Source organism: Equus przewalskii, chromosome 3, assembly GCF_037783145.1.
Source record: "Equus przewalskii isolate Varuska chromosome 3, EquPr2, whole genome shotgun sequence".
In the NCBI taxonomy this organism is placed as follows: domain Eukaryota; kingdom Metazoa; phylum Chordata; class Mammalia; order Perissodactyla; family Equidae; genus Equus; species Equus przewalskii.
Window position 1 is genome coordinate 59,772,349 of NC_091833.1, and position 24,033 is coordinate 59,796,381.

General features: G+C 45.9%; 1 protein-coding gene across 2 annotated transcripts in view; it reads left to right on the forward strand.

Moving 5' to 3' along the window:
* The first annotated feature begins 2,823 nt into the window (after window positions 1-2,823).
* Window positions 2,824-24,033, forward strand: part of SCARB2 (scavenger receptor class B member 2) — a 68,654-nt gene continuing 47,444 nt past the window's right edge. Inside the window, exons 1-2 of one of the 2 annotated variants that reach the window (XM_070612770.1) lie at window positions 2,824-3,374; window positions 22,844-23,001. In XM_070612770.1, the coding sequence (XP_070468871.1) occupies window positions 3,258-3,374; window positions 22,844-23,001 (275 nt within the window). In that variant the 5' untranslated portion in view covers window positions 2,824-3,257. The remainder of the gene's footprint in view (window positions 3,375-22,843; window positions 23,002-24,033) is intronic. The other variant, XM_070612769.1, reaches the window with a different exon arrangement.

The window sequence follows — 24,033 nt, forward strand, 5'->3', positions numbered from 1 at the left end:
TTTTTTTGTTTGTTTTTTAAAGCTGTTTATATTTTCTGAAATTAGGTTCCTTTTGTTCTTAGTGTTTAGTACATTTTTAAAATGCTAGTCTGGTCAGCTGTGCTAAGAGGAACCAAGAAAGAGGTTTTTGTCCAGCTGGACTGGAGGTTTAAAGGGGAAGCAGCTTACCAACTGCCCGACATAGTGGAAACAACAGAGTGGTGTTGCCTGAGCTAGAGCCTCAAAGAGAAGGTAAACTGAGGGCAACTGAGTTGGAAACCCTTGTTAGAAACTCCCCACACTGAGGTGAGGTTAGTAAATCTGAATCCATCTCTCCATCCCCATAGTCTGCTACTCCCCTAGTGGTCCAGACAAGAGGCAAGAACGGACCTCAATGAACACGGAGAAGGAAGAGAGCACTGGGATTGGTGGCCCAGGGCTGGAGTGGGTGGGTAGCTAGGGAGCTTGCTCTCAAGAGTGAAGCCAGGAAACAGAAAATCTGGTCTCAGTTGGGAGATGGGGGAAGGGGTCTATTTGAGCGTGGACCACTGCGTGTCAAGTACTCAGGCAGGCAGGTTACCAAATCTTTTTTTAGTTAATGATGGAGAAGACAAACATAGATTGCAGAGGACCCCAACCAATGCCTAGGAGGGGGACAAGAGAGTGTAGTGGGCTAGTCCGGCCCCTGAGCCAAATTGGGGTGCAGGTCAGAGCTAAGGCAGACAGCTGGAACTTAAGGCAGACATGAGGGGAGAAGGGACCATGACCACACAGGACTCGGGTTAGGGAAAGGCTGCCGATTGTAGGCACCTGCAGACTGGGGACCACCAGGTACCCTGGCCACAAGGCCTGGAAGAGTTGCATCGTTCCAGGCTACCCAGGCCTGGTCTCTGGGGCTGCTGCTCAAAGACCTGTGGTAGCTGCAGCTGCTTTGAGCTGGGAGTGGGCAGCCACTGTTATTGCCAATGTCCCAGGCTCAGTCCTGCCCTCACCATCTGCTCCAGTTATCTAAAACTGAGTAACACACGACGCCAAAACTGAGTGGCTTAAAAAGACAAGAATCCTTCCTGTAGCATTTTGGGCCCAGAAAGGCAGTGACCACTCTGCTCCATATGTCTGGGCCTATGATTCAAATGGCTGGGGACAGCAAGGGGCTGGCAGGACCTCTCTCTTCCTGCAGGCTCAGGCCATCACCCTGCTGTCTCTCCTCTGTCCTCTCCAGCATGGCAGTCTCAGGGTAGCTGGACTTGGTGGTGGCTCAGGCCTCCAAGACCAGCAGTTCCCAGAGGCCTAGGCAGAAGGTGCAAGGTGTTTATGATCTTGCTTCAGAAGTTCCAGGATACGGTGATTTCCACCGTATTCTATTGGTTTAACAAATCACTAAATCCAGCCCAAATTCAAAGGGAAACGTTATAGACCCCACCTCTCAATAGAAAGAGTGTCGAAGAACTTGCCACCATTTTTAACGCATCACAGCATCTCACCAAGTCCTCAGCAAAGTATCCCAGCTGAACTCCCTGTCCCCAGGTTCTCACCGATGGCAGCTGGGAGGCAGCAACACACAGGGTAGAAACCGTGCGGGCCTTGGAGGCCTGCAGACCTGCATTCTGGTCCAGGCAGGACCCGCCACTCAGCAGCTGGCTGAACTTCTTCGGTTACTCTCAGAGCCATGGTTTCCTTGTGTGTAAAATGGCAATACTACTACTATAGTGGCCAAGAAAATGTACTTCTCAGATCTTCTAGTGCAGAGCCTAACTGACCAATGGCCTGTCCCAGCTGCTGGAGCTCTGAAATCTATCCTCTTATATTCATCCCCAGCTTGATGCAGAGGCCAGTACCCTCGGGCTGCTCCCAGCCCATGACTAAGCACAAGAGGCCTATTCCGAGGAGATGCCGGACTCCTGAGACAGGCCAATTTGGCTTGAGGACCGACCATGGCCTTGCTGAACTTTCTTAGTGCTGCATCCTTCCACCCAACCTTCCTTCCTTGCCTCTTTCCCTCGCAAAGGTCACACCTGCGTCCCGGGTCCAGCTCCCTGTCTGTGTTCCCTCATACATCTCTTGCACAGTGCTCCTGTCTGGCACTGCTTTGGGGGGACTAAGACAAACAGCCACCTACTCAAAAGGCCGCTGTGGGTATTAAATAAGCACCTAGCCCAGGTCTGGCATACAGGTGACACTCATTCATTGAGTCCCGGCTGTGTGTAAGCTTTAGCCTGGGGGCCTGGGACATAATGCTGAGCCAAGCAGATGTGAACGACGTCAGGGCCACTTGCTTGAAGCTTCTTGCTGACTCCCACTGCTGAGGGATAAAGTATCAACTCTTCTATGGGACACAAGAGCCCTTCAAAGTCTGACCCCAAGGGGCCTCAACACCTCCTACCCCACACTCCGCACACCTGAACCTGTAGTCAAAAGGAACTTCCTCTTTCACCCCGTGTCTTAGCACACCTTTTTCTTCTCCTTGAAATGCCTCCTCCCGGCCTTGTACACACCCATCAAATGACAAACCCTTACACATCCCCGAAGATGTAGTTCAATTGTGGGGTCCTTGGTCACCCGGGCAGAACGTGCCTGTTGCCACAGATCTCAGCACGCCCCTCGTGAAAGCACTTGTTAGCACTCTAATTGCCGACACAGTGTCCCTGCTAACTTGTGAGCCCGTCTAGAGCAGCGGCAATGTCGCGTTCGTCCCTGAATCCCCAGTGCTGGGCACTTGGTAGGCCCGCAGTACGTCTCCGCGGGGTGAGTAAGTGAAAGAGCCAAGGAGGCCCCGCGATTTCCCGGGGCGCCGGGGGAGCCTTTGGCGAGGGGGCGGGGCGCGGCGGGGCCTGGCCGGGCTCCGGGAGCCGAGGGCGCGGGGGCACCGCCGGCTCGCGCGGGCCGAATCGCGGCCGCCGCTCCGGGGCACATGACTGCGGCCCGGCCTCCGCCCCGCCCGCTCCCCGCGCAGCTGCTGGCTGTCGCCTCCCGGGGCTGCGGCGAGCCCGGCCGCGAGCGTCACGGCCCTGCCGCTCTCTCTGCCTCTCTCCCTCCGAGCTGCGCCTGCCGGGCGCCGCGGCCACCCCGGCCAGGGAAACCGAAACCAGAGCGGCGGGTCCCCCCCGCGTCCGGCCACCCGGGCGCAGCGCGGGCCGGGAGCCCAGCCGCGGAGCCGGGAGCCGGGAGCCGAGAGCCGGGCCGCGCTGCGGGCGCCGTGGTCCCGGGGCTTCCGGCCGCTGCGGCGGCTCCTCCCTCTTCCCTGTGCTCGGCCGCCCGGCCCGTGAGCGGCGCGCAGGATGGGCAGGTGCTGCTTCTACACGGTGGGGACGCTGTCCCTGCTGCTGCTGGTGACCAGCGTCACGCTGCTGGTGGCTCGGGTCTTCCAGAAGGCCGTGGACCAGACGATCGAGAAGGTGAGGGGGGCGGTGTGTGTGCGCACCCGCGCGCTCGCGTGTCGGGGTGGCCGGAGCGGGTGGGGGGGACCTCTGGCAGCTCACCATCCCCCTGCTGAACCTTGTGCACCCGGGCGAGCTCTCCCGACTAGAGCCCTCTTTTCTTCCTTGTTTTTTTGGGGTTGGTCGGTAAGGGTTAAAGAAGAATGGGGGGCAATGGAAATGACTGTTCCCTTTATAATAATAAGTAAGACTGTGGATCTAGACTTTAAAAAAAAGGCTTTCACTTATATTTTATCATTGGCATCTCGCCCCCCGCCCTCCCTAAACCCCAATCTCTGTTGGGCCCAAACTCATTTCCCTCCCACTTCACGAAGACCCAAAACTAAATGAAAGACACCGCAGAGGAGGCAGGTTTGTCGGCTGCTTGCTGAGGCCTCTGAAGTGGTGTGAGGCGGTGGGCGTGTGGTCTATTGTGTGCTTGCCTTCCTGGGCAGGGCAGGGCACTGCACGGCAGTTGGTGGCTCCGTTAGGCCTTTGGGCTGGGTGACATTTCAATCCGTCAGTCTGTGCTTACCCCGCCCCACCTCTACCCCCCAAACACTTAGCAGCTTGGTATCTTGTACCAACAGCCTGCCTTGCTTTGTCTCGCCATTGATTCTTGCTCTTCTCAAACAGCCATAAGCTTCAGGCAAAGATTCATTTAGATTCTTGAAAGAATCTGAACCTCTCTCTTCCCCCTAGATGAGTGGGTTGGAGAGCTGGTCATTTCAGAAGACTTCTCCATTGTTGCCTTCACCAGTGGTCATTTCTTCTGTCCTTTCACCCACCCCCACCGATCTGTGTGGAAGGAGGAACCAAAGAGAGTTACTTGGATCACTTTTTCCTTTACAAAAGAAAATCTCTGGAGCAGCCTTTCTTGTTAGCACCCATAACCGCATGCTTAATTTCTCCCACTGGCTTGCACTTGCTGTTGGCCGGATAAAAAAGCCCGGGCCTGGTCCAGCTTGATCACTGCACTTCTGGTTAATAAAGTATCGTTCCAGGTGGCAACACATATTCCTTTAGTAGAGGTTTCCAAAAGCCATCAGTTACTTGAAATCTGGAAGCTATGGCCTACTTAAAACAAAACAAAAACGAAAAATAGTCATGGCAAAGCATGATATAATTTTTTAAAAGTTCACATTGCCAAGGGAAGACGAAGTCCACTGCCTGAGCCTCTCAAGACCATTTTTTTTCCCTGAGCACCCACGTTCAAGGGAAAAATTAAACTGAAGCTTCTCCACCCCTGTCCCCCTGCAAATCCATGGCGAGATCATTTAAGGATGTAAACTCTTGCTTGGGTGACTAGAGTTCAGCAATGCAGCTGTTGTCAACATGTGAATTTTCTTGTGTGGCTTTGAAAGACTGTTTCAGGAGATCGCTATGAGATGAGTGATCTTCCCAGTGTCTCAGCTCTTACCAGCCCTCGGATGCTCTGTGGGTCTCCATTTCTGGGGAGGCAAGGGAGTGACTCTAGGGCAGCTTGGCTGGGGCTTGAGTTTGCGTTGATGTTTAGTGATTGGCTTTTCCACGTGGTTTCCTCCATGAGAAGTGAACTCTGATCCGGCTAATAAATTATATAGGGTAGGGAGACTTTCTGAATTGCCCAGTCCAGTTAAGCAGCACTGCACCATGTGGTGTATGAAATTCACTGACGAGGCTAGTTTCAGTGGACAGATGTGGGAATACTGTAAGTGAACCAGAGGTCACGCATTTCATCATTACCATTCAGCTCTCCTGGATCACCTGTGGGGAGGTAGCCTGGGGTAGTGGGAAAGAGTGAGGACTTTGTAGGTCAACACTCCTGAGCATGAGTCCTGGCCCCACCATGTACTAGCTGGGTGGCCTTGGGCCATGCGCTTAACCTTTCTTGATTCTCAGTTTCCCCATCCGTGAATGGGGATAATAACAATTCATGTAAATAGAGAGGTTATAAGAATTATTAAGGAAAATGGGTATACTTTTCATGGGATATAGTTAGTGCTTGGTAAATGGTAGTTTTATTTTTGTTGGAAGCCACATAAGCAAAGAAAAAATACATGAGATGTGAAGTCAGACACCCTTTGTTCAAATCCCAGCCTTGCCATTTACAACCTTTTTGACTTTGGGCAAGTTACGTAGCTTCTTTGAGCCTCACTGTCATCATTTGGAAAAGTAAGGATGTTAGCTGTCTTGGGCACAGCAGTGCATTTACCATGAAGCTCACAAAGCTGAAGTTTTGGGCGATTCGCTCACATAGGCCCTTCCAAGACCCTGTACCTAATTCTGTATCCCAAATTCTCTTTTTCTTAGGAAGGGCCTCCTCGTATTGTGTGAGCTTCCCACGAGCCCTGGATGGAGAGAGATGATCTGTGTAAAGCCGTCAGCACAGGCTCAGGCAGGGGACAGGGGATCGATTTTGGCTGCCATTGTTATTTCTGTTAGTATTGTTAGGGCACAATTCGCTCCTACCTTGACTTGCATATAATCCACTCTGAGACTTCCAGTTCTTAGTTTTTTCATTCGAAGATTGTTCATGCCCTGGCTTGTCTCCATCAAAAAGAGACGAGAGAAAAGGGATGAAATTCAAATGAGTAGGTTTGGCCACTTCTGAGAATCTTAGTAACATAATTCCTTTCAGAAGAATTTGCCTCAAGTGATAATTGTCCTTGAGCCCTGCAGTGAGCAGAGGTGATTGAAGGGAGATTTTCATTTTGTCCAGTGAATAAAGTGGAAGGAACCAAGACAGTTTACTTCCATTCTTGCCCTCACTGGTTACTACTTTGTATTGGGCAAGCCCTGTGGTTGTTTCTGCTTCAGTTTTCTCAATTGCAAAAGAGGCATGGTGATGCCTGCCCACACGTGCTTCCTGGGGGATGTTCTGAGCAGTAATCAGACCTTCTCTGCCCAGTGTTTGGACCTCCCTGAAGGCAGAACTTTTCAGAAACACAACAGTCTCTTTTCCTCCCGAGAGCCTGGAAGGGCAGGATTGTATGTTACACTTCATTTGGTAACCCTGCTAATTGTCCTGGCACCTAGCGCAGTGCCCGGTGCATGTAGGTACCTGATAAATGCCTCTTGTCTCACTTTGGTCGTTTTACTGTCCTGAGAATCAGCAGAACTTGGTTAAAATTCCTTTTTCTGTCACTAATGAATTCCTGGATTAAGTTGAGCAAACTGAGTAGCAAATTGTTGAACCCCTGGAAATCTCAGGTTCCTCATTCGGAAAATGGGGGTCATAAGAATACCGACCTTGGGGTTGTTGCAAGAATGAAATTAAGTGATTGATGTAAAGCATCTGGCACAGTCCCTCCCACATGCCTGAATGTTACTACCATTTGTTATTGTTTCTAGTTACTCTTTTCTCATCTAGGAACTGAAGTTTATGGGGTAGATAGGGTTCCTTCCAGCTCCAGACTTCTGAGATTCTGTGAGAGTGGCATGTGACCTTTGCTTGAGAGCTGCTGTGCAGCACAGGATATTAAATTTGCCCTGAGACTTGAACATCTCCCAGAAATGGGGATGTGGAGCTGGCCAAGGTCGGGGCTGGCTGATAAGGAGAAGGGCTGCCAAGGGAACCAGTGAGAAGGAAGGAGACAGTTCCCGTTTTTCCTTTTCACAGGCCAAGGAAGGATGATAGCGTTAGGACTCAGGAATGAGATGAACAGGACAAACACACTTGCCCTTTGCCGGAACCCGAGGCTCTGGGCAAGTGAGTACCAGCCGGTCTCTTTTGGGAGCCATAGCAACTTTGGAGCTGTTCTACTGATGCCTCAAGAACTAAAATATAATCACTGATGATTTAACCAAATAGCAATGATTGGTGAATATGTGGGGGTCTTCTTTTTTAAAGTCGAACTAATAAGCCATCTTCATTGTTGTTTATGTAGAGACAGTCAACTCTACACGATCTTAAAGGGCACCTTCTTGTATATCTACCTCATTTCCTGAGTTGCCTCTTTTCAGAGTTACGAAGACATAGAATCTTAGAATAAGAAAAAACCTTAGGCATCACTTAATCTGTTATTTTACTGTCAAAGCAGGTGAGAATATGTTGGTTTTGAGATAGATGATGGTGGATATCAAATCGCCTTTGTATTTGTATGACACTGGAAAAGAGGATGAGTGACTTATGAAGGCCAAATGGAGAGGGACGGGTAGGGTGAGGGATGGAAGCTGGGTCTCCTGATGCACGAGTTTCCCATCCCGAGGATGACCATACGTCCATTGCCTGCGACAGTCCCGGTTTATTTACACCTGTTGTCCTAGTGTAATTACTAGCACCCTCTTGGTTTAGACAATAAATTCTATCTTCACATACCACACTGTCCTCCACTTCTTGGCATTAAAGAGGAGCAGTGCTCTCTAAGGAGCTGAGGCCCGCTCAAGCTAGCTCAAGAAAGATAGGATTTTTTTCTTTTTGTATAGCTGGAAGAGGAAGCTCGTGGAAGTCTGAGGGTGAGAACCACAGCACAGTGAGGCCTCCTGAGAGTACAGTAGAAACTGGAACATTGGCAGGCCCCAGGCACTCTCTCTGTCTCCGGCTCCTTCCTCTGCTTTCCCCACCAGCCAGATTCCCCTGTTTACTCTTTGGGCCCAGGCTGTTTACTCATCTGGGGCTTCCTCAGCCCCAACCAAAGTGACCTGCCAGCTGCGGAGCCTCCCATGAACATGCTTCATCTCTTAGTTTCTCCTTTCCAGATTTGTACCAGAGCAATGTGATTGGCTCAGCACAAGCAGAAATCATCCATCTATAAACAGAGGCAGGATCCTTGCAAGATTTTGTGACTCCTAGGCAAAACTATCCAGCTCCTTCCTGGCTTTCAGAAACGTGATCTTGTGATATCAAAATCATATTCCGTTTCTTTCAACATCTTATTCATGGTGACTGTGAGTGCATTCATTTTTTTTTCTTCTCTCCTTGACTCTCATTTTAACCCTCCAAAATTCATCTGACTGAACTACTACTGTCCCCTTCCTTGTGATAAAGAAAATGACACCTTCATATCCCTAAAGGATTGCCTGGCCTGGGCCTCCTGGCCTCTGCAGCCTCACAGCACACCCTATTCTCCCTGCTCTGATCCTGTCATCTCCTCTCAGTGCTTTTTTCTCATCTTGCTTCCTCCCACCAGGGTCTTTGCACATGCTGCTCCATCTCCCTGGAATGCTTTCTCTCTTTTCTTCCTCTAGTTACTTCCTGCTCATCCTCCAGATCCAGCCCTGTCACCCCTAACTTCTGTCTGGATAATCTTTGTCTACATGCACAAAGTCGTGGGTTTTGCTCCTTCCTATCACTTACAGCACTTGAAAATTTATAGTCCTTTGATTGATTGATTGGTTGTTTGATTAAAATCTGTCTCTTCCACCTGTGCATAAGCTGCATGAGGAGAGGGACCATGTTTCACTATTCAAAATCATATTATGTTTCTTTCAACATCTTACTAATTTATGGTGACCGTGAGTGCATTCATTATTAATGCTTAAGACAATGGAGTAGCCAGTAGTTCTCAGTGTCGTCTCTAGACTCCAGGAACGGCATCAAAATCATTTCTGAAGATTTAAAAAATCCCAACCCCACCAGCCCTGCTGAATCAGAGTCTTTCGGAAGGGCACCCAGGTTAAAGAGCTGACCGTCAAGTCCATTCCTGCTGGTTTGGATGGTGCTTACGTTAGTCCATGTCTTTACTCTGTGCGATGGCAATTCTTTTTTTTTCTGAAACCTTTGTATTTTATTTATTTTTCTGATAATATATACAGGCCATTATAAAAAGTCAGATACAACAAAAACTAATAAAACAAAGATAACTACTGTTAACATATTGTTGATTATTCCACATTTTTATTTATGCATATATAGTAACACGTGAACTTTCCAAAAATGAGGTGCTCCCATTCCTACTATTTATTTATTTTTAATTTCAGCTTTGTTGAAGTATAATTGACATATAAAAGAGACGATAATTCTAGTTGAGGGTGTTACTACTACTAATTATTATTATTCTGTAAATTTACAGTAAAGGAAAGGTTTTTGGGACAGAGGGGGAAGTTCTTGCCTGTGAAAATCACTTTCGTTTTCTTGTTTAATAAAGTGCAAGATTTCGTTCTGTCAGGCCGCAGCAAAGGGGCCATCTGTTCTGCCAGACATTTGCTTGTTTCCCAGGGAAGAATCAGCAGGTGGGATTATAAGCTTATTAATGAAAACATAGGATGTTGGCCAAGTGACAAGGCGTTTATGGCCTGTATCATCCATCTCTATACTGTATATGCACAACGTACAAATGAAGGGACCATTTTAATCAAAGCTGGTAACTAGTCAGAATCAACTGAGGAAAATAAACACTGCTTTCCATGTTTTGCTCTCTATATCTAAAAGCATTTTTAGGTATATACTTTGGCAGTCATTCATTTATTTAGTAAATATTTACAGAGTGTGGACTGTTTGTGAGGCACTGTGCTAAGAGCTAGGGATGCGATAGTAAACAAGACTCTGTGCCTGTTCTTACAGAATTTATGATCTAATTCAAACTTTCTGGCCTCAGGCCCCTTTAAAAATTATTGAAGAACCCAAAGATCTTATGTTTCTGTGGGTCATGTCTATCGATATTTATAATATTAGAAATTAAAACTGATAAATTTGTAAAACACAAGACTACACAAGCACATATGCTATCAGCTGTCAGAGCGATGACATCATTACAGGTCGTGTAGCCTCCAGAAAACTCCACTCTACACTCATGAGAGAAAGAGAGTCAAAAAGGCAAATGAGGGGCTGGCCCAGTGGCATAGTGGTTAGGTTTGTGTGACCCGCTTCGGTGATCTAGGGTTCACAGGTTTGGATCCTGGGCGTGGACCTACACACCACTCATCAAGCCATGCTGAAGCAGCATCCCACATACAAAATAGAGGAAGATTGGCATAGATGCTGGCTCAGGGACAATATTCCTCAAGCAAAAAGAGGAAGATTGGCAACAGATCTTAGCTCGGGGCCAGTCCTTCTCAGCACACACACAAAAAAGGCAAATGATGTCTTAGTATTATTATGAAAATAGTTTTTACCTTGTGGACCCCCTGAGAAGGTCTGGGGGACCCCCCAGGGGTCCTCAAACCATGCTTTGAGAACTACTGATCTAGTTTTCATTTAACTAATTATGTTGATTTTTAGAATAATTTAAACAGTAATTAATATCCCTGTTATATGTCTGTAAGACCAATTTGGAAATCATATTATTAATGTTTTCAAACCACCAGGATTTTGTTTAGTATATGATGCATTTATCTGTCCTCTTAGTTTCCCCATGAGTCCAGGGTGAAAGATAGTAGCTTGGCCATCGGTGATGAGTTCAGTGACCGTGCTGTCTCTCCCTGTGTGCTAATCAAACTAGACAAGAACATTAGCGTCTCCATAATGGAATTACTCGATAATTCCCCTCTAGCCTCATCCCTGCCAGGGATTTTCAATCCATATGACATAATTTAGTATTTAAAGCTAGCCCAAAACCTCTCTTTGAAGGCGGGGGTCCTGCTGTGTTTAGCTTTGATCATCTTCTCATATCGCCAAATACAATATCATACGAATAGATGGACAGTAAATGTTGCTCGGATGAACGGGAAGATGAGTAGACGAAAACATCTGTTTTGGGGAGTGATTTTGTTTGCATATTGTTCTTGTTGTCTAGCTTCACATTTTTGTTCTACTCTGTTGACCAGTGGTCACATGTTTGCCTCCTTAATAGTTGATACCTTTAAAATCTGGAAACTTCCCCCAGTTATCCAGATTGCCAGCTTCACTTGAAACATGGAGATGCTCTGCAGGGCTGTGTGGCAGCAGTCTGAGCAGGATAGAGGCTGCCCTTCAGATGGCGCCTCCCTCCCTGCTCCCGCCGTCCTTCACACTCCCGTTGGCCCCCTGACTGCAAGGCCCAGTGAAGGCGCCCTTGGCCATCATGCTTGCTCTGTTGTCTTTCTTAGAGTAGAGAAATATCTGTTTGGATCTGACCTTCTTTAGCAAAAGAAGGAAAATGAAAGCCTGAGAGGGTCGTGTATTTAGCAGAAGTGGCTGAGGGCATATTTCTCTGTAGACGTGGATGTTATTGCTAAGGTTTGACATGCACGCAGATGTACACACTGGCGCCCACTTCACTCATGTACCTTACCCACTCGGCCCTTGCAGCAGCTGAGTTTTATGCTGTTTCAAGAGAAAATGAGCAGAATGCCCTTGTTGTAGTAATGTAATCCATGCAGGCAAGTCCCATTTTAAGGATATTTGCTTTTAACCCTGTATGCTTCTAATAACCCAGAGCAATGGAAGGAAGAGAAGACACAGATATAAATAGGTGATGAAAACATCACTTAGTTCATCTCTGAGAAATATAATCACAACCAACAGGTTGTAAAGTAGTAAGACTGGCTGCACAAGTCACACACAGACCCCAGGCATTGTTTTCATGGCCACTCTTCTTATTTATTCTCATCTTAAAATCCTCTTTCTCATCCACTGCTCCCCCTCCACCCCATGCACATATATTTCCCCAATTTGACTAAGGTTCCAGTTGGTGGCTGCTTTTCTCCTTTTAGGCTGGCAGTTCTCAACCTCAGTTTCACCTTTGTAATTACCTGGAAGCTTTTAAAAGCTATTCTAGTGGGTGTTTGATGGCAGGAGCTTTTGGGGGCTAGTTATTCCACCACATTGTCCTGTCTGTAATTGACAGACAGAGCAGCTGCTTACAGCTGAACTAACATTTGAACCTCAACTATCAGATCTCGTTAGCTGAAATTATTACAGTTGCAATTAAAGCAAAATGAGTTCAACAGCAGCGACATTAAAAAGAAAGAATGCCAGTGCATTTGTTCCTGAGTTAAATATAAGGTTAGAGAATAAGGGTAGAATGTTAATGGCAGCTTATTTCTTTTACCTCAATAGAGAATTAAAAAAGATAAAGAGTGCAAATTACTTATGTTACTATAAGAGTCTGGCTTGGCTTTGCCTAATTTCAGGGAGAAATTTTGTTTTTTTTACTTTTTATTAAGATTATGATAGTTTACAACCTTGTGAAATTTCAGTTGTACATTATTGTTTGTCGGTCATGTTGTAGGTGCACCCCTTCATCCTTTGTGCTCACCCCCCACTGCCCCTTTCCCCTGGTAACCACTAATCTGTTCTCTTTGTCTACGTGTTTAACTTCCACTTATGAGTGGAGTCGTACAGAGATTGTCTTTCTCTATCTGGCTTATTTCACTTAACATAATATGCTCAAGGTCCATCCATGTTGTTTTGAATGGGACAATTTTATCCTTTTTTATTGCTGAGTAATATTCCATTGTGTGTGTGTGTGTGTGTGTGTGTGTGTGTGTGTGTATACCATAATTTCTTTACCCAGTCATCAGTTGATGGGCACTTAGGTTGCTTCCGTGTCTTGGCTATTGTAAATGATGCTGCAATGAATATAGGGGAGCATGGAACTTTTTGTATTGCTGATTTCAAGTTCTTTGGATAGATACCCAGTAGTGGGATGGCTGGGTCATATGGTAGTTCTATTTTTAATTTTTTGAGAAATCTCCATACTGTTTTCCATAGTGGCTGCACCAGTTTGCATTTCAGGGAGCAATTTTTAGAAACAAAGCAAATCAACTGGTGTTTGATATTTGGCGAATTTTATTAATCTGGAGTCCAATGAGAATCATCTACATGCTAATAGGCCAGGTGCTCAAAGTGGGTGGGTATTATCTCTGGTTGAATTTAGACTGTGTAGATGGCAACATGGTTGCTGAATTGTGTTTAATTATCAAGTTTCACCCTGTTGAACTAAAAGAACAGCCCACAGTGCTCTTGAGTCCTGAAAGTTTCTTTACAAGTATTACATATTCCCATCAAAGCCTAACGCAATCCCCGGAGTACCTATTTTTATCATTTGGAAGTGGCTTAAACTGGGACAGCTTGTTCAACAACCTTCCTCGTGTTGCCTTGCCAAAGTCTCTCTCTCAGGCTGACTTGGACGTGTTGTGTCTTGTGGCTGTATCAAGTCATGACAGCCCTCCCAGAAGCAGCTGGTCCAGCCCATACCTGGGGAACAGTGGGCAGTTGTGTCGCTGGTGCATAAAGTGCCTACCAGGAAATGACAGATGATGACTGGTGGCAGGGCTTAGTACAGCAGGCCGAGGACCTTGGACTTCATTCTGTGAGCCTTGGGGAGAGTGGCTGCTCCCAGAGGCACTTTCGGTAGAACACTCTGGAGGCTGAGGTAGATAATGGATTTGAAAGGAACAAGGCTGGCGAGAAGGAGACCAGTTAGGAGACTACCTATAGTATGGCCGCGGTCCAGGCTGCTGATGAAATGGGCACAGGAATAGAAAGGGAGAAGAGGAGGAGTAAAACCAGTAGGACTTCATGACTGATTAGGGGAGAAAATCATGAGTCTGTTTTTGGTCACGTTGACTTTGAGCAACCTGTGAGATGCCCAGATGGGGATTTTGGGATGGATCGGTACAACTGAAATGGTCCAAATAATTTCAGGTGCGAGCCCTTTTTTGGGCTGAATTACTGGACCTGACACATACGTAAGTGTTCACTAATCATTACATGCATGTCAGTTTGGGGTCCATAGCTAAATTTCTTGTTGAGGACAAGGCCTATGCCTTTTGGGCACATAGAAAGCTCTCAATATATGCATTTTGGTTAATTAACTGAAAAATAAGTTTTTCAATCCAAATGATTAATTTGGCTGTTGACACTGCAGAGTCACCATATAACTCAATAATCTTTCCAATATTTCTTTCGGTGATAGTGCCACAGAATTATGCCTGAAAAAATTCATCGTGTTCTGCTTGACTAAGATTAATAAACAATATGCAAAGTCACATTGTAAAACTGATTTAGGACCTTACATTGATTTTTAATTTAGCGTTAAAAGAAAATTCTGCTGATTACAGGGCTTGTCTGGTGGCTGTCACCACCACCGCAGAGTCCTCAGTCAGGAAGACCAGTTGTTTCCAAGCCACAGCGTTATGTTTAGACTGAGCAAAGGGCTCCTTGTGACCTGGGAAACTGGCTCGTTGTGTTGGGTGGAGTAAATGACTTTTTGTGTCAGACATTCTCTGGGCTTGAGGTTAGAGCTAGTACTTGTTAGTTTCTGAGTCCTCTCTTTGCAAAGCAAGCTCCTAGGAGTGTACAGTTGAATGTCCTGAGGATTTGGGCCAGAAATTAGAAGTTTAAGGTCACGAGAGAACCCTCTTCTAGACCGTCTTGTTGTAGGAGGTCGAGGCGCTTTCTCTGGATGCATTAGCATAACCAGGGCGGAGCAGCCGCCTGGAAAGTCCAGGGCCCAGTTCTCCCTTTCTCGGTTCCTCACATGTCAGTTCCAGACCGAGACTTCACCATGATCTCACACCATGACCTCACGCAGCAGCCCTAGTTTCCTGTCCTGCAGAGGGAATTGCTGACTTCCCAGGAAGGCCTCAGAGCCTAGGTTGTGGTTTCTGCACAGTTTCATGGTCTCTCTGAGATAGGATTGCCGGATAAGAGACAGGATGCTTAGTTAAATTTGAATTTCAGATAAACAACAAATAATATTTTAGTGAGTGGGTCTCATGCAATATTTTGGTTCACTTCAATTTATCAGCTGTTAACATCCTGCCATATTTACCTCATCTCTCTCGGAGACACTTTTTCTTGAATTATTTGAATGTAAGTTGCAGACGTTACAACACTTTGCCCATGAATCCTTCAGCATGCGTCTCCTAAGAATTAAAGCATTTTTGACTTAGCCCATGAAATATTTGGGACATACGTGGGCATCCCGTGTTTTTATTAGCGGAATCTGGCAGCTCTCCCCTGGGAGTGCCGTGGGATGGCAGCTGCTGGAGTGGCCACCCACAAACCTGGACTTGGGAGGATTTGACTTGACTTACTGGCTCTGTGAGCTTGGGAAAGCCAGTGCCACCATTTCCTTATCTGCAAAATGGGAATTCTTACCTTGCAGAGCCAGTGTAACGCTCAGAGGTCGTGTTCATACAGCACTAGCACGGCACCTGACTCCTGGAGACTCACAGTAGACAGCAGCTGGCCCTGGTGGTAATGGTATTGTCCTTTGAGCTGAACGTCAGGGGAAGGAGATAAACATAAAGAAGCAACTGTTTTAGAAATGTTGGCAGCTGTTTTTATGAACTTTCTCCTGTTCTCCCATTCCCCTTCTCCTTCCCTACTTAGTGTGTACACACACACACACGCACACACACATGCAACAAGCAGTCTACTCTGGGATTTATGGTGGGTTCCTTGACAAACATCCAGCCATGTCGGGTGCAGGGAAAGAAACACGTTAAAGGTGGAGGAGAAGCCAGCATTCTTGAGAGCAAGGTTGAATGGAATAAAAGGTGGTGTAATAAAAGGAGACTGTGTGGGTGTTGACTCAGCTAAGAGTGGCCGGGGGAGGAGGGGGACGGGGCGGGGGCGGGCAGTGAGGAGAAGCCCGGGTCCTAACAGAATCTGCTATCCGTGTGACTCTGGCAAGCTGTCAAGGATTGGTTTTATTGTTAGGTTTTTCATTTGCTTTGTTTAGTTAAGGACTCAAGTCTACTAAATGTTTATTTCTATCCTGCAACTTCCTTAGTGAACTTGAAACTTGGAGGAACAAGTTCAAGTCTGACTGTTGTAAGAACTGCGAGTTTTACCCTCTCTTCTGGGAAGGGTTTTGCCCCCCTTCTTGGTGGAAACTCTTCCACTTGCCTTTGGACTTTTGGTTGCCTAAGAGCTGGATACAAACCAGGCAAGATAACCTTGGGCAGTTAACCATCTGTTCGTTCACACTCACTGACTGTTTCGGGGATCATAATTCCGAGGTGATTTTCTGTAATAAATAAGTGAGATTGCAAGTCCTTTCTCATTCTGAAGTTCTGCGCCTATGGTGATGCTTGTCAGGAATAGGTAGCGTAGAACACAGAATGCGAAATCAACCTCCTGACAACAATAGGAAGAGAGAGAGGGGGCAGCCCAGGGAGGGGGATGGGACTCTTGGAGCTTTGTGTGAGAGCTGACCACAGCTGATGAGACATGAGCCTCGCCTTTGTTTTGCAAGAACAGAGGAAAAACCTAGCTGGTTCTCTATGTATCCACTCCTCCTTTCTCTTAGGGTGGAATTGCATTTCATAGAATCTGGGTTTCTTTCTTAGATTTTCAGTTTTTAAAAAAACTTATAAGGGAGCAATTATTTTTTTCTGCTTACAGAAGTAATTTATTTCTGTGTAAAAAATCCAAACAATGCAGAAAAACAGAACAGAGAGAACGGAAGACCCCTCATAATCCTGTTCCACAGAGATAAGCGCCGTTAGACGTTTGGTGTGGATGGTTAGAGATTTGGTGGGTAACTAAAAGATTGCAATTTTTAAATTATCTATACTTCACCCCCCCATAATATTTTCATTTTGCATTTTATCTGCTAGTTTTGTCCATACATGTCCATATTTTACATTGTCTGCTTTTTCCATTTAACATAGATCTTGAGCCTGTTTCTTATTTCTCTGTAGTTTTTATAATTTTCATGGTTGCTTTCTACTCTGACCTGTGAATTATCATAATTTACTGTCATTCTTTTCCTGTTCAACATTTTGGTTATTTCCAATTTTATGCTAATTCCTTGTTGTTTCAACCTAAACTGAATTAGATTTAGAGCTGGAAGAGAGGATCATGACTAAAGACGTTCTGTTGTTGTTTCTCTCTTTTATTGTTTCTCATTTGCTGGGTTCGAGCAGAATCACGGTAGTGACATGAGTCCTTGTTTTCTTCACACCAAGCCCTGGACCCCTCTCAGCCCCAGCCTGCACATGGGAACAATCAAGACCCCGGTCACCATTTATTGGGCATTTTGAGCGTGGCCTGAGATAAGCACTCTGCTCAAACCTCGTTAATCCGAACAGTAATCCTCGCCAAGCCCTCCTTCCCCGCTATGCCAGCATAACCTTCTAAACCGCCGCTTGCCTGTCAGTTCAACATAGGCAGCGTAGCGCAAGAGTTAGGAGTCTCCTGCCTTAGGTAGGGAGGGACCGTTTGGAAGGACTGTTGCAAAGGGGAAAGGACTGGTGCAGGAGAAGGAGGGGACTTGCACACGGGAGAGCCTCTGGCAGTGTGACCTGCACAGCCGCAAGGGTCAGAATTTTTCCTTTAGCGGGAGGAGTAAACAAGGCTGCCAAGGAGAGAAACTTAACCAAAGTTTGGCTGACAAGCATTTTTTTCCCCAGCTTTATTGAGGTATGATTGAGAATAAAAATTGTATATATTTAAGGTGTACAACATGATGTTTTGGTACATGCTTACGTTGAGAAATGATGACCGCAATCAAGCTAATTAACATATTCATCACCTCACATAGTTACTTCTGTGTGTGTGTGTGTGTGTGTGTGGTGAGAACACAGGATCTATTCTCTTAGCAGCTTTCAAGTATACAATACAGTACTATTAACTATAGTCACCATGCTGCACATTAACAAGCATTTTGTTCCCATTGATGGGTGGGAACAAGTGGTTCAGCTAATCAATTATGAGGCAAAAAATGGAAATCTGAAGGGTCTGTGTCTGGCTTTGTCTTAGGTAAACAAGGGGGGCATCTGTGAATCTTACCCAAGTCACATGGGGAAGGGTGTTTCTTTGCAGTAGGCCATTTCCTGGAACATAGATGTGGGGACTCTTGAACTGTTGCCGTTTTCCAGGAGCACAGGGATCCGATAAGATTCAGCATTGCCAGGAGCGCAGGTTTGGAGTGAGTCCTGGGGTGGGAGGCTGGCTCCACTCACTGCTAGCAAACCTTAGGCGTTCTGCTAACCTCTCCTGAAGTGTAAAATGGGGAAGGTGATTTTCACCTTGTAGACTATTAAGGGGATTAGATGAGATAAAGTGGCAACCTATAGTGCCTGGCTCTTGATAATATTCTGCAGCCCAAAAACCTTCCATGGCTCCCCGTTGTATATCGTCATAGACTCCTATGATCTCAGCCTACCTCTCTAAAAGAATCTCCCTACTCCATATAAAACCCACACCCAGTCACACCTAATACTACCCCACCTCTGTATGCTTGACTGTCTCATTCTCCACATCTGCTATCTTTCTGATTAAGCAGAGGACTCTAGGAGAGATGGACAGAGGGCAGGGAGGAAGGGCTCACTCTGTCCAGCCAGACAGGATAGTTGAATCAACTCTGGCTGTCCATAATGCATCCACCACCCTGACCTCCCCATGCTTGCAAAATTTTTATTTATTATCCCCAGCTCACTTTAAAGACCATGTTTTTCCATCTCCGTTCGTAGAATCCATTGTCTGAACGCTGTAGAGACCATCGTCTGGTGTACTCTTTGGCCATTTGTCACATACTACTTTATAGTATTGATTATATTGCATGGGTGTAACAATATTCCCCTAAATAGAGGATAAGCTCCTGGAACACAAAAACCATATCTATGTTGCTGGTTATCTCCTAGCACATACTACATAGTGTTTTGATGATTTGCAAGAATACTTCTATACTTAGCAAGAAAACCATGGGTATAACACTGCTTTAAATAGTTGTTAGGAAAAGAGGTCATGGAAGGACATAGATTTTTCTTTCCACCCACAAAAGGAACTGGCTGCACTTAGCTCTGTAGGGTGCCGGATTTCCGATAAGATAGACAAATTGAGAGGTGCTAGATCTGTGATTGGCACCTGTGATTCTAATGAAGCTATTGCTTTCTCCATATCTCAATGTGACTAAAATGGCCAGTAAACAACCACTTCCTCTGGGTACACATTAAAGGCCCTACTTGGATTTGGAGCTGTCGAGCTCCTGTTACAAGGCCTGGCACTGTGGCTTTGCGTTGGCCGTCCGTGCCTTTCATCTGCTCGTCTCTGATTGCCTCATATCCAGTTCTTTTCCCCAACATCTGATAAGCAGAGTCCATGGAAGCTATTGTGTAAGTGTTCTAGTACTGTATTTTGTTGATTAAACAAATATTTCTCCAAGAACTGCATTGTCCTAGACACTGTGGAGAAGATTAACGAAAAAAACCCTACTTTGTTTTTTGTAGGTCAGCACCTCTGTTTTGAGAACCTAATATATTACCATATTGAGTAGCTGCACTTTCATTTTCGTTTTACGTTGCTCATATCACCTGCTTCATGTTGATTCCTGTTAACTTCAGTTTTTAGAAGATGTTTTCTGTCCTGACCACTTTTTTTCCTAAGAAATTCCTATGCAATGTTTTAGGGGTTCAAAAGAATGGATGATCCATCCAGTTGAAGGGGGCTACTCAAGGAATTCATGGAGGAGGGAAAATTATTGCCCTGCCCTTTTCTGGAAATTTATGGACAAGAAAAATTTCTTATTTTAATGAAATCAGACTTTAAAAAAAAAAAAAGATTAGCACCTGAGCTAATATCTGTTGCTAATCTTCTTTTTTTCCCCCCTTTTTCTTCTCCCCAAAGCCGCCTGGTACAGTTGTGAGTGCCACTGGTTGCCATGTGGGACGCCGCCTCAGCATGGCCTGATGAGTGGTGCCATGTCTGCACCCAGGATCTGAACTGGTGAAACCCCGGGCCACCAAGCAGAAGGCACGAACTCAGTCGGCCATGGTGCCGGCCCCCAGACAACTTTTAAAATATCTATGAGCCTTCAAAATCCTCTAAAAGACAAAAAATTTGTTATTTACGTTAGACTTCTCATAGTTAACATATTAGTTTTAGGAAGGTTAAATTTATGTTCCTGAGCTGTTTCTAGCTGCTATATGCATACTTTATAGCAGAGAAACTGTACTATATAACTTATATAACTAAAATGTGTAGTATATTTATACCCATTTTATTAAAATGTTGTATGCAGAGGTAGGGTGGGAGAGTGGAGAAAAGCTGTACTGGGTTCTGGACCCAGCTCTGACATTAAGGAGCTCTCTGACCCTCAGCACAGTCCCTCACCCTTCCAGGGCCTCAGGGTTGCATCTCCTTACCCTGAGGGCCTTTCCAGTTCTGGTGCTCTCTCACTCTCTGGGCCTGACTCTCTCCCTCGCTTGAAAGCTAAGACTCCTGTTTAGAAGATAAGATAAAAGACCACGAAGCTCTTAAAAAATTGCTTACAAAGACTGATTAGATTAAAATCTCCTGACTGGGGCAGGCAGAGTATCAATGTGTGTAGGGGCGGGTGGGGAGGGCTTCACCACGGAGAGAGTCTGAGCTGGATCCAGAAGGTTAGAGGAACAGGGTTTCATGGTTTGTCTCAAGATTTTTCTATCTCATCAATCTGATCTCAACTCAGTAAGTTAGTGCTAATAGTAAAGGCCAAGGATATTTCAATCATGTGTCATTCGGATAGAAATCTGATGATTACATGTTCTGAACTGATGCCAAACCACAAGTCATCCCCAGTTCTATGACACGGCCAACTCTTGCTGTGAATTTGCATCTAGCTCTCCAGATGACAAGCTTTGCTTTGACAAGCTTAGTTGTTCTGCATTCATTTATTCCAGAGCCACTTTGATTTTCCCTACAAAGATTTTTGGAATATTTTCTTTTTAATGGTATAACAATATCGTTAAGTTCTTTTGCAACCTTGCTTCTATTAAATTGGAGGCTGGACTGCTAAAATTTGACATCCTGTTGTGTGCTTTGTCACAGTGCATTTTAGCATGTGGTTTCTACCATGTTTTGAAGCCAGTGCATTTGTTTATCATTACTCAAAACCTTACTGCGGAGAAGTGCCAGGTGACGTCAGGGGATGCTGCTCTTGCAATCTACTTCTTATTGTTTCACTAGTGGCCCTACATTATCTCTGTCAGTAGGTCCCACTTTTCCCTTTCGATTTTCTTTTTAAAAATTTTCTCAATGTTAATTTTTATTTGTTATAAAAAATTCAGAAAGTACAAAATTTCATCAAGGAGAAGATAACAGTGATCCAAATTTCCAATACGCAGAGTTAATCACTGTGCACGTCTCAGTCTATGCTTTTACCTTTCTTGTGTACTTCAATAATTTTTGCTGTGAAAATGCAGTTTTCTTCCATTGACAAATTATGAACCATTAGGGCTGCTAGATATGAGGTTTCTGTCTATTAACCTTGGGTGCTGGATTAATCAGGCTTCTGTTGCAATGCCGGATGACAAACAACCCCAAATCTCAGTGGCTTGTGACAGTAACGTTTGTTTTACTCTCAGGTGCGCAGGTTGGCTGCAGTTTGTGCTTGGCTGGCTCAGCTGAACGAGACTGGACTCAAGGCTTCATGTCTGGTCCACACATCACCATTTTCGGGCCTTGGCTGGAGTGTCAACAGCTACCTGAGGCATGCTCTTCTCTTGGAAGAGGATGGCAGGTGGAAACTTGCCATGCCTTTTAAGGCCTTAGCCCAAATTGGGGCATTGCCATTCCATCCACATTCTTTGATCAGATCATTTGGCCAAGCCTGAAGTCAGTAGGGTGGAAGATACCCTTCCCATACGGGGGCCCTGGCTTATTTATTTGCTAGGGCTTCCATAACAAACACCACAGACTGGATGACTTGAACAACACAAATCTATTGTTGCATAGTTCTAGATGCTAGAAGTCTGAGATCAAGGTGTCAGCAAGGTTGCGTTCTTCTGAGAGCTCTCCCCTTGGGTTTAGATGGCTGTCTTCTTCCTGTGTCTTCACGTGATCTTCCCTTTGTGTGTATTTGTGTCCTAATCACCTCTTCTTACCAGGACGTCAGTCATATTGGATCACAGCCCACCATAATGACCTCATTTAACCTTAAATTTGTCTTTAAAAACCCTATCCCCAAATACAGTCACATTCTGAGGTCCTGGGGGTTGAGACTTCAGTATATGAATTTGGGGGCCACACAGTTCCCATAACACATGGTACGGGTGAGAAACGAGGGAAGGATGGTAGACAAAGAATATGCTAAGCGCTTAACCTCAGTGAGGCTCAGCTTCCTCCTCTTTAAAATATGCATTGACATGTCTGTGTGATGGGTTTGTCGGGGATTGAATGAAAAAGCATGTAAAGCCCCTGGGGGTGGAGGTGGTAAGGATGGGTGTGGCTCTACCTCAAGTGGAAGGACCAAAGCTTGTCTTCTGGGGCCTATCTCCCTGTTCTCTCATGTGGACCACCTGGGAGTGCATGGTGTGTCTCAGAATGGCCTAACTTCCGCAGCAGCTGTACAATCAGTCGCATCTTCGTAACAAAGCCAATAGGGCCTCTTGGGTTCTCAGTCTGTGGTCTTGGTTTGGTAACACCATGTTTCTACCCATGAGCTGTGGTTCCAGCATCCTTCTTCTACCACAAATATTTACTGAAGACCTTTTATAGAGCTGTGGGCTTCATATTGGCATAAGGCATGGTCCTGCTCTCAAGGGACTGCAGGTGAATGCCTGTGGAAAAAATAAGGGAGCTAGAAGGTCAGAGTAGGGAGTGTCCCTCTGCCTCTGTATTCAAAGCCAACTGCCTAACACTTTGTAAATCTCCTTTTGGTTTTCTCCCCTAGAATGTTGTGTTAAGGAATGGTTCTGAGACCTTTAACTCCTGGAAGAATCCCCCTCTGCCTGTGTACTCCCAGTTCTACTTCTTCAATGTCACCAATCCAGAGGAGATCCTAAGAGGGGAGACCCCTCGGTTAGAAGAAGTGGGACCGTACACGTACAGGTGAGTCCTGACCACCTCCCTGCCATACCTGCCAGAAATCTGGAGTGATCCCACTGCGGCCTGAGTCCTCGTCTGTTCCCACGATCCTCCTCTGCGGGCGGCGCGGGGAGCACAGGTTTAGGTTACACCTGTCTGAAATCCGCTGATGTTTGGCACATGTGTGTGATACTGCAACAGAGGATGGCTTGTGTGGACTGGGGCTGAGTCTCAGCCTGTTGTGTTTAGAAATGCAGCTGCTTCCTCCAGAGTTGGCAGAATGTGGTTGTTGAGCCATAAAGAACTCTTCCCACCCGCTGCCCTTTTAAGGTCTCCCCTTGATTTTTTTTTTGGTGACTTTTAGGGCCTTCCCTTATTTCCCTCCCCGGCATATGTAGTTTTAGACCAGTGCCTAGAATTCGTTGTTGGTCTGCAGACAGCCTTTCTCTCTCTTATTCACTCCTTTCCCCACCCCTCCTGGCTATCAGAGATAACTCAGTGGCAGGGTGGGTTAGTGTCTCTGGCAGTGGCCACTAGTCCCAAACGCTGGGAAGTCAGGAGCATTGCCTTACTCGTTTTTTAAAAGACTAGTAGAGGGAGGCGCTTGGAGATCTTACCATCAGAGCGTTTTTTCTATTGCAGTATTCCTCCAACCCCTATGATGGGAGTCCCTTCTGCCCCCACCCCGCAATAGTCTTTCCTTAGGAAAGTTTCTTAGGAAGTACCTTAGGAAGTTTCTCCTTCCCAAGTTTAAAAAAATAGAGGAAGCGGAGAGGAAGATCTTTCTTCCTCAGAACTGCTAAGTGGTGAAAATGCCTCACAATTCTGCAGTAATCGATTGCTCAATAAATGGTTGCTGACTGATTCATTTCTTATGAGTCAGGACTGTTCTCGGTGCTGGAATTCAGAGATAAAAATCCTGGTCCCTGCCTCAGGTGCTCATGGGCTGGCTCTGGAGTCGAATTGCCTGTTTTGAATCCCACCTCCGCCACTTACTAGTTCTCTGTGCCTTGGTTCCCTTACCTATAAAGTGGGGACAAAAGGAGGACTCCAGCA